Raw genomic sequence first — 14,002 nt, 5'->3', positions numbered from 1 at the left:
TCGGTGAGCGGACACCAGACATCACAACCATAAAGGGCAATGGGTTATTTAACTGATTCAAGTATTTTTGGCCAGATCCTAATTGGTATGTCGAATTTTATGTTCCTTTTGATGGCATAGAAGGACCTTCTTGCCTTGTCTCTCAGCTTGTTCACAGCTTTGTTGAAGTTACCTGTGGCGCTGATGTTTAGGCTGAAGTATGTATAGTTTTTTGTGTGCTCTAGGGCAACGGTTTCTAGATGGAATTTGTATTTGTGGTCCTGGCGACTGGACCTTTTTTGGAACACCATTATTTTTGTCTAACTGAGATTTACTGTCAGGGCCCAGGTCTGGCTGAATATGGGCAGAATATCTAGATGCTGCTGTAGGCCCTCCTTGGTTGGTGACAGAAGCACCAGATCATCAGCAAACAGTAGACATTTGACTTCAGATTCTAGATGGGTGAGGCCGGGTGCTGCGGACAGTTCTAGTGCCCTCGCCAATTCGTTTATATATATATATGTTGAAGAGGTTGGGGCTTAAGCTGCATCCCTGTCTCACCCCACAGCCCTGTGGAAAGAAATGTGTGTTTTTGGCAATTTTAACCGCACACTTGTTTTTGTACATGGATTTTATAATGTTGTATGTTTTTCCCCCAACCTCACTTTCCATCAATTTGTATAGCAGACCCTCATGCCAAATTGAGTCAAATGCTTTTTTTAAATCAACAAAGCATGAGAAGACTTTGCCTTTGTTTTGGTTTATTTGTTTGTCAATTAGGGTGTGCAGGGTGAATACGTGGTCTGTGGTACGGTAATTTGGTAAAAAGCCAATTTTACATTTGCTCAGTATATTGTTTTCACTGAGAAAATGTACGAGTCTGCAGTTTTTTCTTCCTCTCCTCTCTCTTCTCTCTTTCTCTCTCCTCCTCTCTCTCTCTCTCCTCTTCCTTCCTCTCTTCTCTCCTCTCTCTCTCTCTCTCTCTTCTCTCTCTCTCTCTCTTCTCTCCTCTCTCTTCTCTCTCTCTCTCTCTCTCTCTCTCTCTCTCTCCTCTCCTCTCTTCTCTCTCTCTCTCTCTCTCTCTCTCTCTCTCTCTCTCTCTCTCTCTCTCTCTCTCTCTCTCTCTCTCTCCTCCCTCACTCACTCACTCCTCACTCACTCACTCATCACTCACCTTCACTCTCTCACACACACACACACAGCTGCCGCTACAAAAGCAGAGGAAAACACGTCTCTAGGGTTATAGTACGAATACATACAGAGAACGGTGGAAAAATACAGGAAACCACTTCCACAGATAGAAGAGAGAGAAGGAGATAGGGAGTGAAGGATAAAAGAGAGCGGTGAGAGATGAGGAGTTTCAGGACACACAACGACGTCACTGGTTCTCAGGGGCACCACCATCGAATCAGAGACAGTTAGACAGTTCCAATATTATTCTGCACTAACATGACAAGTTCTGGGACTTTTTCAGAGAGTAGAAAACCTTTTTACAAAAAAGGGAATAGGATTAAAGGTTGAAAATACATCCATGTCTTCTGATGGATGAGTCACTGTCTCTCCCTCCCTCCTCTCTCTGTCTCCCTAATCTTGTGCAGGCTTCTATATTAGTCACTGGCAGGATGCCCTCCATGACAAGGTAGGCCAGGCAGCATCAGCCTTGAGCTCAATCTTCACTGGAGCTGACTGGCTCTCTCTCAGGGTGGGGAGGAAGACAACTGCATCACTGAAAGAGACAGACAGACAGACAGACAGACATGCGCTATCTCAGGGTGGAGAAGAAGACAAACTGCATCACTGAAAGAAGACAGACAGACAGACAGACATGGCTCTCTCAGGGTGGAGAGAAGACAAACTGCATCACTGAAAGAGACAGACCAGGGACAGAACAGACAGACAGACAGACAGACAGACAGGACACAGACACAGACAGAGAAACAGACAGACAGAGAAACAGAACAGGACAGAGAAACAGACAGACAGAGAAACAGACAGACAGACATGGCTCTCTCAGGGTGGAGAGGAAGACAAACTGCATCACTGAAAAGACAGGACAGACAGACAGACATGGCTCTCTCAGGGTGGAGAGGAAGACAACTGCATCACTGAAAGAGACAGACAGACATGGCTATCTCAGGTGGAGAGGAAGACAAACTGCATCACTGAAAGAGACAGACAGACAGACATGGCTATCTCAGGGTGGAGAGGAAGACAAAACTGCATCACTGAAAGAGACAGACAGACAGACATGGCCTATCTCAGGGTGGAGAGGAAGACAAACTGCATCACTGAAGAGAGACCAGACAGACAGACAGACAGGACAGACAAGACAGACAGACAGACAGAGACAGACAGACAGACAGACAGACAGACAGACACAGACAGAGAACAGACAGACAGAGAAACAGACAGACAGAGACAGAACAGGACAACAGCAGAAACAGACAGACAGACATGGCTCTCTCAGGGTGGAGAGGAAGACAAACTGCATCACTGAAAGAGACAGACAGACAGACAGACATGGCTCTCTCAGGTGGAGAGGAAGACAAACTGCATCACTGAAAGAGACAGACAGACATGGCTATCTCAGGGTGGAGAGGGAAGACAAAACTGCCATCACTGAAAGAGACAGACAGACAGACAGACATGGCTATCTCAGGGTGGAGAGGAAAGACAAACTGCATCACTGAAAGAGACAGACAGACAGAGAAACAGACAGACAGAGAAACAACAGGCATGGCTGTCTCAGGGTGGTGAGGGCCCCAAAAGATGAACTGCATCACTGAGAGATATAGAGACTGGATGAGAAAGAATTACCTCCTCTCAGAAGCCAGTTTCAAGATATAATCTGCTATCGGAAATTGCACTGTCACTGCCTCTCACAGCCTCTGACATGAAAAGTCAATATGAGGACGATTGAGTATATTCCCATAAAATCATACTATCATCACTGTTTGAAGATGAAAATAATTGGCACTCAGCACACAACACACACACACACACACACACACCACACCACACACACACACACACACACACACACACACAGTACTTGCCGCGCGGCTGACTCAGCACAGTTCAGGAGGAGAGTCAATATTATTTCTCATATCATCATGTCACTCACACGCTCTCTATCCCTCTATCCCTCACTCCCAGGGTGTCACTATCCCTCCATCCCTCACTCCCAAGGTGTCACTTCAATCATCAGCCTGTTTATCTTTCATTACTGCTGAGAGGGATGAAAAAGAAGAGAGGGAGGAGGCATGGTGGTAAAAGAGGGATGACATCAAAGAGATTACAGGAAGGGCATTGGAAGCATTGGAGAGACTACCAATAACAAAACATTTTACAAAAAATATGACATTTCCTTTAATAATATCTGGAACATTGTATCATGGTTGTTTTGTTTTGAACATTTCCTAGTAGTATTAACATCCTTACATAGACATTGAACTGATTAATCGTCATAATATACTGTGACACAAAACGGCATGGTACAGCGGCACACACACATCAAATAGGGCATAAATGGTGTAGCAGCAATATCAGTGTTATACACATTACAACACATTTGTAATTGTAGATTCTGTAACATGGGAGTATAGCTGGAATGAATTACAAGACATTCTAAAGTATGCTCTATGTCATACACATGATGGTGGTTGGATATAAGACATTATATAGTATTATTATTATTATGATCTACTTTTAGTCAGGGTCTGCCTGCTATAGCGGAGTATAAGACAGTTAGGGCTTGAATAGGTCTACCTAGACAGTAGATAGGGTATGTGCTAGACTCGCTTTGCCAAACTCATGGGTCTACAACACAGTGGCTGAGGGAAGACTAGGTGCGTGCAGAAAAGAGGAGCAACCAGCACATTCARGTTGGATATGTAATGGACATTTGTAGTATATTACTGTATGAATGGAGKATATAGTCCCTTCTCCAAGTCTTTCTGTAACTGGCAAGTTTCATAATGATAATGTGGGGTGGTTATATCTGTCCTGTTTCACACATACACAAGTGTGTATTATATTCATGTGTGAATTGTAAATGCATTTTTTTGCATATCCCCACTCTCCCTGAGACGCCCTCGGAGAGTGGGGTCACGGACAGTTTCCTGTGGACCCACACAAAGTTTGACAATGACGCTTTGCAAACTATACGGCAGGGGGGGTTGTTTTGGCATTCACAGGCCACCATTAAGAGGAGAGGAGTTCACAGATGCTTCGATGTATAGAGAGGGGAGGGGAGACATACTCAGTAGAGCTGCATAGTGTCTGGTCTGACTGCCATCACAGGACCAATCTCAGAGCCTGAGTTCAAACACACTTTTCACATACAGCTCACAAATCCCTCAGCRAAATCTGTTAACAGGCAGACTTCAGGAGAATCATTGATATGTTGTCAGAGTTTCATCTCATTATTTTTGGAGAGGAATCTGCTACTTCAGCTAAAATATTCGTATGCTCATCCCAGTCTCTGAATCAGAGGCCATACTTATTGCTTAGTGAAAATAAACATTTCAGACCGAGTTCAAAATAAAAGGACAATATAAAAGGACAAAATAAAAGGAATGTCAGGGGAATAACATTTGGAATGTATACATACAATCTGTTTTACATGAGGAGGCTTCTAGAACTGCTAACAGGTATGGAAACTTGAACAATGATGAGAAAGAAGAGAGATCATTTGCTTGTTTGTTGAATGAGATTCTTGCTAAACAATATTATATCGTAGCTGTATCCTTACCCACACAGCTCTAAGCATCCCTCACAGACAGAAAGCCTGCCACCCTGATTCAGATTGATGGCTACCCAAAGTAAATAGACCCGTAACTGTATCTGTAGCTTGCTTACCATGCTAATGGACAAGTTGTTCAAACACTGATCGATTCTGACACGTCCGTGGACGATAGCTATGGACCAAATCCTGTTTCACCAGTGACATGCTATATGGGGGTAGGAGAGGTGACTGACTCTATCAGTAAATAAATCCGTTATGTTCCAGACACCCATCCCATCTCAGCTCCACAAAACAATACAAACACCATATAATGCTATATAATACTAAATGTTTTCGTTTTACGAGACAACATTTCCCTGGTGAATATTTTTGTTGCACATTATAATGTATATTGTTTTTTGGCCATTGAGAAGTCTCTCCCTGTTTAAATGCTACACAGTTATCCATATGTTTAGACGCCTCATGTCTACGTAGTGGTATTAGTCGGCCACCCAGAGGGACTCTTTATGTACACGGATTAAGAACAAACAAAAACAAAGAAACATTTCACAATATAGAACATCTTTTAAGTCAACAGGACAAAATTATGCCAAAATATAACAACTTATACAAATACAATAAAATGAAGTATAAAAAACATTTGGATTTAAAAATGTTATACTTATTTCCACTCTTTATATTGCATGTAAAAGAAAATCTTATAAGATACCTGCATTCATTTCTATTTAGGTGTGTGTGTGTGTGTGTGTGTGTGTGTGTGTGTGTGTGTGTGTGTGTGTGTGTGTGTGTGTGTGTGTGTGTGTGTGTGTGTGTGTGTGTGTGTGTGTGTGTGTGTGTGTGTGTGTGTGTGTGAACCCTTGGACGATGGCCAGGCTTCATCATTGTCATTCCCCTCACTGCCCTGTTGGCGTGAACAGCCCTTTCACTCCGGAGCAGAAAGATGGAGACAAAAACCAAATCAAACAAATGACAGAAAACCCCTCAGTGATTCAGCCTGTGACCATACGCTGTGAATGAGAGACAGCAGGGTAACCCATCTGTGCCATTCAGTGTGTAGACCACACAAATACAGTCTATGCAGCTATTCAACTCACTTAGCTATAGGTCTATGGGGGTGCAGCCTGACGGCTTTATACACAGAGCTGGTGTGTGTGTGTGTGCATGTGTTTGTCCGTGTGTGTGTGTCCATTCAGTATTCTATATCTTTACTGCACTTTAATGACTTGACCCTGGAATCATTCTCCTATCGGAGTCTCCCTGTAGAAAATATAACACGTGTTTCAAGACCAGGATCATCATCACTGTTGCCATTGTCTTTCTGCAAAACAGTCCAACTGCAGTTCATGGGCAACACTGACCCACCGTGTCTATGAAGACAACAACAAAACTCAACATGAACATGTCTGTTATATCTAATCTGTGATCAGTCTCTAAATCCWCTTCATGTTCCAATGTCCCAATGTCTCATACAGAAGCGGAGGTGTGAGTGTTGAATCCTGTCCGGTCCACAACTAACGTCCTGGCCACCCACTGCCTCACATTGCCATCATGATACCGGACAACTAAACTGTSCTTTACATTTGGTCCCATCATTGTCCCTTGTGAAGGAGACGGTGTTTCTAAACATGTTGACTAAGTGCCTGAAGAAGCTGTGTGATGATGAGACTGACTGACTGCGCATATACAGATCTAGACACAGTTGGGGCACATGTATATATATATACAGTGGTTTCGGAAAGTATTCAGACCCTTTGACTTTTTCCACATTTTGTTAAGTTACAGCCTTATTCTAAAATCGATTAAAAAAAAAAAAATCCTCAGCAATGTACACACAATACCCCATAATGACAAAGCAAGAACAGGTTTTTAGAATGTATTAAAAATAAAAAACAGAAATACCTTGTTTATATAAGTATTCAGACCCTTTGCTAAATGCTGCTCAAGTGCATRTTGTTTCCATTGATCATCCTTGAGATGTTTCTACAACTTGATTGAGTCCATCTGTGGTAAATTAAATTGATTGGACATCTGTCTATATAAGTTCCCACAGTTGACAATGCATGTCAATGCAATGCAAAACAAAGCCATGAGGTTGAAGTTATTGTCAGTAGAGCTACAAGACAGGATTGTGTCGAGGCACAGATCTGGGGAAGGGTACCAAAAACATTTCTGAAGCATTAAAGGACTCCAAGAACACAGTGGCCTCCATCATTGATAAATGGAAGAAGTTTGGAACCACCAAGACTCTTCCTAGAGCTGGCCACCCTGCCAAACGGAGCAGTCGGGGGAGAAGGGCCTTGGTCAGGGAGGTGATCAAGAACCTGATGGTCACTCTGACAGAGTTCTAGAATTCCTCTGTGGAGATGGGAGAAACTTCCAGAAGGACAACCATCTCTGCAGCACTCCACCAATCAGGCCTTTATGGTAGAGTGGCCAGACGGAAGCCACTCCTCAGTAAAGGGCACATAACAGCCCGCTTGGAGTTTGCCAAAAGGCACCTAAAGACTCTCAGACCATGAGAAACAAGATTCTCTGGTCTGATGAAACTGAGATTGAACTCTTTGGCCTGAATGCCAAGCGTCACGTCTGGAGGAAACCTGGCACCATCCCTACGGTGAAGCATGGTGGCGGCAGCATCATGCTTTGGGGATGTTTTTCAGCGGCAGGGACTGGGAGACGAGTCAGGATCAAGGCAAAGATGAACGGAGCAAAGTACAGAGCGATCCGTGATGAAAACCTGATCCAGAGTGCTCAGGACCTCAGACTGGGGCGAAAGTTCACCTTCCAACAGGACAACAACCCTAAGCACACAGCCAAGACAACACAGGAGTAGCTTGAACCCGATCGAACATCTCTGAAGAGAACTTAAAACAGCTGTGCAGCAATGCTCCCGATCCAACCTGACAGAGCTTGAGAGGATCTGCAGAGAAGAATGGGAGAAACTCCACAAATACAGGTGGGCCAAACTTGTAGTGTCATACCCAAGAAGACTCGAGGCTGTTATCGCTGCCAAAGGTGCTTCACCAAAATACTGAGTAAAGGGTCTGAATACTTATGTAAATGTGATATTTCAGTTTTACATTTTTAATAAATTAGCAAAATATTCTACAAACCTGTTTTTGCTTTGTCATTATGGGGTATTGTGTATAGATTGATGATGAAGAAGAAAAAAAACTATTTTATCAATTTTAGAACAAGGCTGTAACCTAACAAAATGTGGAAAAAGTCAAGGGGTCTGAAAACTTCCCGAAGGGGTTTCTGGAGGACAAGGAGGGACACAGAAGGGAGTACTTAGGAATATGCTTCCCCACCCCACCCCTGACAGAGAGGTACCCAGGATTGCGCTAAGCATGGCTGAGAGTGACATTGGAACCAGTGGAGAGACAGAGAGAGGGGAGAGAGAGAGGGGAGAGAGAGCATCACCGCCTCATGGCCTCACATCTAAAAGAAAAAGAAACAAGAGAGAGTTCAGATCAGATTGATTAAATGTGTAATGTTTGGTTGTGGTTCAGCCATGTTGAATGTGGTTGTGATGCACGGTCACGGTTGGTACTATGTCTGTGGTAGTGGTCAGAGCTCTCCTTCTATTGCTCTGCTTCTGATGGTGGTTTGCCGTCACTGGACACTGACCTGCAGAGGTGCTGGTTMAGTCTCCTCCCTTTCTGACTGCAGCTCTCTGTGGTCACGTTGCAGCGACACAGACAAGACTGTAAATCGAGCGTCCACTTCCTCCCAGGACAGGGGGTACATCGAGGGCCTGGCAAGGAAGACAGGGTGGTAGGGAGAGGAAATGGGGTAGTGGGGGGAGAGGAGGGTCTGGGGTGGTAAAGAGAATAGTCTATTTATGAATAGAATAAATATAGAACCTTTAAACAGACACCATTGGCATTCTGATCTGAATGATGGACGAGCCTGAGAGACACTGAGTGAACTCTGACCCCTATAACAGCAAATAACTGACAGCAGCATGATGAATGGAGAATTGATGAAAAGGGATGAAAAAGGAGAAGGACTGAATTCTCTCTTTCTGCTCTCTGGGTAGAGCGATTTTCTAGGAACGATGTATGTGTGCAGAAACACACAAACCCGCAGAGAAACAGACACTTGCTTAGACTTGTGATAAAACATTTAAATGATAGTGTTATATATGGAGAAAGAAGCAACAACTTAGTGGTTCATTATTTTGAGGCACCTGTATGAGTTGCATGTTTAGTTGAACTTACGTGGTTTTGATAGTTCCAATTTTCTTTCTTTTGGATTTTTCTCTGTCCCTTTTCCTGCCTTTCCTCAGAGGCTTTGCAGGCCTGTTAGTCAGAGACATACATCTGTGTCAAACAACAATACATCACCATAGCAGATCAAAATCTAAATAGATATGTTATAGATTTTTTGAGTTATTGCCTCAAATGACATTTTTGGGGGATTCCCTTAGAGTCCAACAGCCTTATTAGAAAAGAAAATGAGAACAGGAGGATAGAGGTCAACGCTCACAGAGAGGAAAGTTAGGAAAATCCCCATGTTCTCACCCTTTCCCTAACCTCCGTCTCCGTTTCTAGCTTTCACTCTTTCCCTCTAACCCCCTGTTCTCACCCTTTCCCAACTTGTCCTCTCTGTGGGCGTTGACCTCTTACCCCCTGTTCTCACCCTTCCCAAACTTTCTCTCTGTGGGCGTTGACCTCTATCACCCTTTCTCACCCTTTCCCTAACTTTCCTCTCTGTGGCGCTTGACCCTCTAACCCCTGTTCTCACCCTTTCCCTAACTTTCCTTCTGTGGGGCGTTGACCTCTATCACCCTGTTTCTCACCCTTCCCTAACTTCCTCTCTGTGGGCGTTGACCTTTGTCCCCCTGTTCTCACCCTTTCCTAACTTTCCTTCTGTGAGCGTTGACCTCTATCCCCTGTCTCACCCTTTCCCTAACTTCCTCTCTGTGGGCGTGACCTCTATCACCCTGTTCTCACCCTTTCCCTAACTTTCCTCTCTGTGGGCGTTGCCTCTATCCCCTGTTCTCACCCTTTCCCAACTTTCCTCTCTGTGGGCGTTGACCTCTTTCCCCCTGTTTCTCACCCTTTCCCTAACTTTCCTCTCTGTGGGCGTTACCTCTATAACCCCCTGTTCTCACCCTTTTCCCTAACTTTCCTCTCTGTGAGCGTTGACCTCTGTCCCCCTGTTCTCACCCTTTCCCTAACTTTCCTCTCTGTGGGCGTTGACCTCTGTCCAGCTCTGTTGGTCTAAGGCCAGCTAGTCAGTCTGCCACTGGGTCAGGGGTGGGCTGTGACAGAGCAAAAGTAGCTCTTCCTCTGTATGGTCAAAAGCCTTGCCTTAGACTTACTTTAGTTTTGCACAAATCATCACTTTCTACAGCTCAGCACAGCACCCTTCAAAAACTGTATTTTGTATTTTTTACTTTAGTTAATTTAGTAAATATTTTCTTCACTCTATTTTCTTAAAACTGCATTGTTGGTTAAGGGCTTGGAAGTAAGCATTTCACGGTAAGGTCTACAGCTGTTGTATTCGGCGCATACAATTTGATGTGATAAACAGTTTAGGACATAAAAGGAACATTTAGACGAGTATCTATAAATGTACACTGCCGTTCAAAAGTTTGGGGTCACCTAGAAATGTCCTTGTTTTTGAAAGYAAAGCWATTTTTTTGTCCATTAAAAGAACATRAAATTGATCAGAAATACAGTGTAGACATTGTTAATGTTGTAAATGACTACTGTAGCTGGAAACGGCAGATTTTRTATGGAAATATCTATATAGGCGTACAGAGAACCAATATCAGCAACCATCACTCCTGTGTTCCAATGGCACGTTGTGTTAGCGAATCCAAGTTTATCATTTTAAAAGGCTAATTGATCATTAGAAAACCATTTTGCAATTATGTTAGCACAGCTGAAAACTGTTGTTCTGATTAAAGAAGCAATAAAACTGGCCTTCTTTAGACTAGTTGAGTATCTGGAGCATCAGCATTTATGGGTTRGATTACAGGCTCAAAATGGCCAGAAACAAAGAACTTTCTTCTGAAACTCGTCAGTCTATTCTTGTTCTGACAAATGAAGGCTATTCCATGTGAGAAATTGCCAAGAAACTAAAGATCTCATACAACGCTGTGTACGCCCTTCACAGAACAGCGCAAACTGTCTCTAACCAGAATAGAAAGAGGAGTGGGAGGCCCCGGTGCACAACTGAGAAAGAGGACAAGTACATTAGAGTGTCTAGTTTGAGAAACAGACGCCTCACAAGTCCTCAACTGGCAGCTTCATTAAATAGTACCCGCAAAACACCCAGTCTCAAACGTCAACAGTGAGAGGTGACTCCGGGATGCTGGCCTTCTAGGCAGAGTTCCTCTGTCAGGTGTTTGTGTGTTCTTTTGCCCATCTAAAATTTTATTTTTATTGGCCAGTTTGAGATATGGCTTTATCTTTGCAACTCTGCCTAGAAGGCCACCATCCGGAGTCGCCTCTTCACTGTTGACATTGAGACTGGTGTTTTGCTGGTACTATTTAATGAAGCTGCCAGTGAGGACTTGTGAGGCATCTGTTTTCTCAAATTAGACAATCTAATGTACTTGTCCCTTGCTCAGTTGTGCACCGGGCCTCCCACTCCTCTTTCTATTCTGGTTAGAGCCAGTTTGCGCTGTTCTGTGAATGGACGTAGTACACAGCGTTGTATGAGATCTTCAAGTTTCTTGGCAATGTCTCACATGGAATAGCCTTCATTTGTCAGAACAAGAATAGACTGACGAGTTTCTGAAGAAAGTTCTTTGTTTCTGCCATTTTGAGCCTGTAATCGAACCCATAAATGCTGATGCTCTCAGATACTCAACTAGTCTAAAGAAGGCCAGTTTTATTGCTTCTTTAAAATCAGCAAAAACAGTTTCAGCTGTGCTAATATCATTGCAAAATGTTTTTCTAATGATCAATTAGCCTTTTTAAAATGAATAAACTTGGATTGTTAACACAACGTTGCCATTAGAACACAGAGTGATGGTTGCTGATAATGGGCCTCTATACGCCTATGTAGATATTCCATTAAAAAATCTGTAGTTCCAGCTACAATAGTCATTTACAATATTAACAAATGTTTACACTGTATTTCTGATCAATTTGATGTTCTTTTAATGGACAAAAAATTGCTTTTATTTAAAAAACAAGGACATTTCTAGGTGACCCCAAACTTTTGAACGGTAGTGTACCACAGATAGCCACATACATACAGTACTGTACCTGGTTGGGGCTGACTGAAGATCCTGTTTTAGTCTAAAGGGAGAGAGGTTATGTGAGGAACACACACTAGAATACATTTATGCATATACCGTGTGTGTGGTTTGTGTGTGTGTGTGTGTGTGTTGTGTGTGTGTGTGTGTGTGGTGTGTGTGGCTCACCTGCACTCACACTGGCTTGTGCTCAACAAAGTCCAGCTCGATGAGCTCATGCTTCATAAAGGAGGTCTTCATTAGCTGCAGAGTACAAAGACACAAACTATAGTTACAAATAATTCTGTGTGTGTGTGTGTGTGTGTGTGTGTGTGTTGTGTGGTGTGTGTGTGTGTGTGTGTGTGTGGTGTGTGTGGTGTGTGTTGTGTGTGTGTGTGTGTGTGTGTGTGTGTGTGTGTGTGTGTTGTGTGTGTGTGTACCTCCATGGTGATAGTTTGTGTGAGTGAGGGCACACACTCCAGTGCCTCGTCGGAGCAGCACCCGCCACAGCGGCGGACCGACACACAGGAGGGCACGAAGAGGTGATGCGTCTCCCCTGGCAACTCCTGCCATACTTCCACTAGGGTATCCCTGGGCTCACAAACACTACGAGAGTACACCTCCAACCACCGACGCACTGGATTGGAGAGAGAGAGAGAGAAAGAAGACACAAGGAGAGGAGGGAGGGAGGGAGGGGAGGGAGGGAGGGAGGGAGGGAGGGAGGGAGGGAGGGGAGGAGGAGAGAGAGAGAAAGAGAGAAGAGATTTACATTTCAGATGCATACGTTTTACAAGGTCACTACACGTCACAAAATATAGTTATTAATTCTCACATCTGTTATTTATACACACATAGTTACTCCATCATCAGCCTGTTCACATATGCTGGGGATTATCACATTGGGAAGAGGAAGTACCTTCTCTGGATTTGGGGGTGGTGTCTGCAGGTCTCCAGTGGGCTAGCTAGGAAGAGGAGAGTGGGAGAAGAAGAGCGCGTGTCAGGCAGTGGTGAAGTCAATGTTTTTAGGTGAGGGAGCGCACATCTTTTTATAAATGACGTTATAATTTCTCAATCAAAGTTTGCACAGACAAGAGGTAGCCTATTGAATATCATTATAGAATTATATACATAAAATGCATCCTCCAATTGCAACGTCTGCCCTAGGTCCACACATATTGTCCTCAGTAAACTTCAGATTTTGAATACCCTCAAAACACCAAGTTAGGCATACTTCATTTCAAAATAGGTCATCATCACTGTTAATTGTAATGATAATTCTTTACGTTTTACGGTGAAATTCCAAAACTGCATCTCCAGTCAATCATTTGATCTCATCAGTTTCATGGGATATGCATTTAGATCTTCTTTAATTCTGTCTCGTGATAGAACTTGAGCAGATGGGTTAACAAAACAATTTGTCTTTCTTGTATTTTGTTTCAATCAAAGCATACAGTTGAAGTCGGAAGTTCACATACACATTAGGTTGGAGTCATTAAAACTCGTTTTTAACCACTCACAAATTTCTTGTTAACAAACTATAGTTTTGGCAAGTCGGTTAGGACATCTACTTTGTGCATGACAAGTCATTTTTCCAACAATTGTTTACAGACAGATTATTCACTTATAATTCACTGTATCACAATTCCAGTGGGTCAGAAGATTTACATACACTAAGTTGACTGTGCCTTTTAAACAGCTTGATAAAAATCCAGAAAACCATGTCATGGCTTTAGAAGCTTCTGATAGGCTAATTGACATCATTTGGATAATTGGAAGGTGTACCTGTGGATGTATTCAAGGCCTACTTTCAAAACTCAGTGCCTCTTTGCTTGACATCATGGAAAATCAAAAGAAATCAGCCAAAGACCTCATTAAAAAAATTATAGAGCTCCACAAGTGTGGTTCATCCTTGGGAGCAATTTCCAAAGCCTGAAGGTACCACTTCATTGTACGAACAATAGTACGCAACTATAAACACCATGGGACCACGCAGCCTTCATACCGCTCAGGAAGGAGACGCGGTTCTTGTCTCCTAGAAATTAACGTACTTTGAATGGCCGAAAAGTGCAAATAATGCC

At 43.3% G+C, this 14,002-nt stretch overlaps 1 protein-coding gene across 1 annotated transcript in view; it reads right to left on the bottom strand.

Annotated features, from left to right (window-relative positions):
• Positions 1–3,335: 3,335 nt before the first annotated feature.
• Positions 3,336–14,002, bottom strand: part of LOC111965947 (vascular endothelial growth factor Ba) — a 16,241-nt gene continuing 5,574 nt past the window's right edge. The window contains 8 exon segments of the mRNA XM_070444275.1: positions 3,336–8,167; positions 8,357–8,542; positions 8,950–9,030; positions 11,956–11,988; positions 12,114–12,130; positions 12,132–12,188; positions 12,365–12,561; positions 12,841–12,886. Of these exon segments, the coding sequence (XP_070300376.1) occupies positions 8,146–8,167; positions 8,357–8,542; positions 8,950–9,030; positions 11,956–11,988; positions 12,114–12,130; positions 12,132–12,188; positions 12,365–12,561; positions 12,841–12,886 (639 nt within the window). The 3' untranslated portion in view covers positions 3,336–8,145.

Source organism: Salvelinus sp. IW2-2015, linkage group LG6.2 (genome assembly GCF_002910315.2).
Source record: "Salvelinus sp. IW2-2015 linkage group LG6.2, ASM291031v2, whole genome shotgun sequence".
NCBI classification, from domain to species: Eukaryota; Metazoa; Chordata; class Actinopteri; order Salmoniformes; family Salmonidae; genus Salvelinus; species Salvelinus sp. IW2-2015.
The sequence above is the reverse complement of the archived record's forward strand: the minus strand, read 5'-3'. Positions and strand labels throughout refer to the sequence as shown.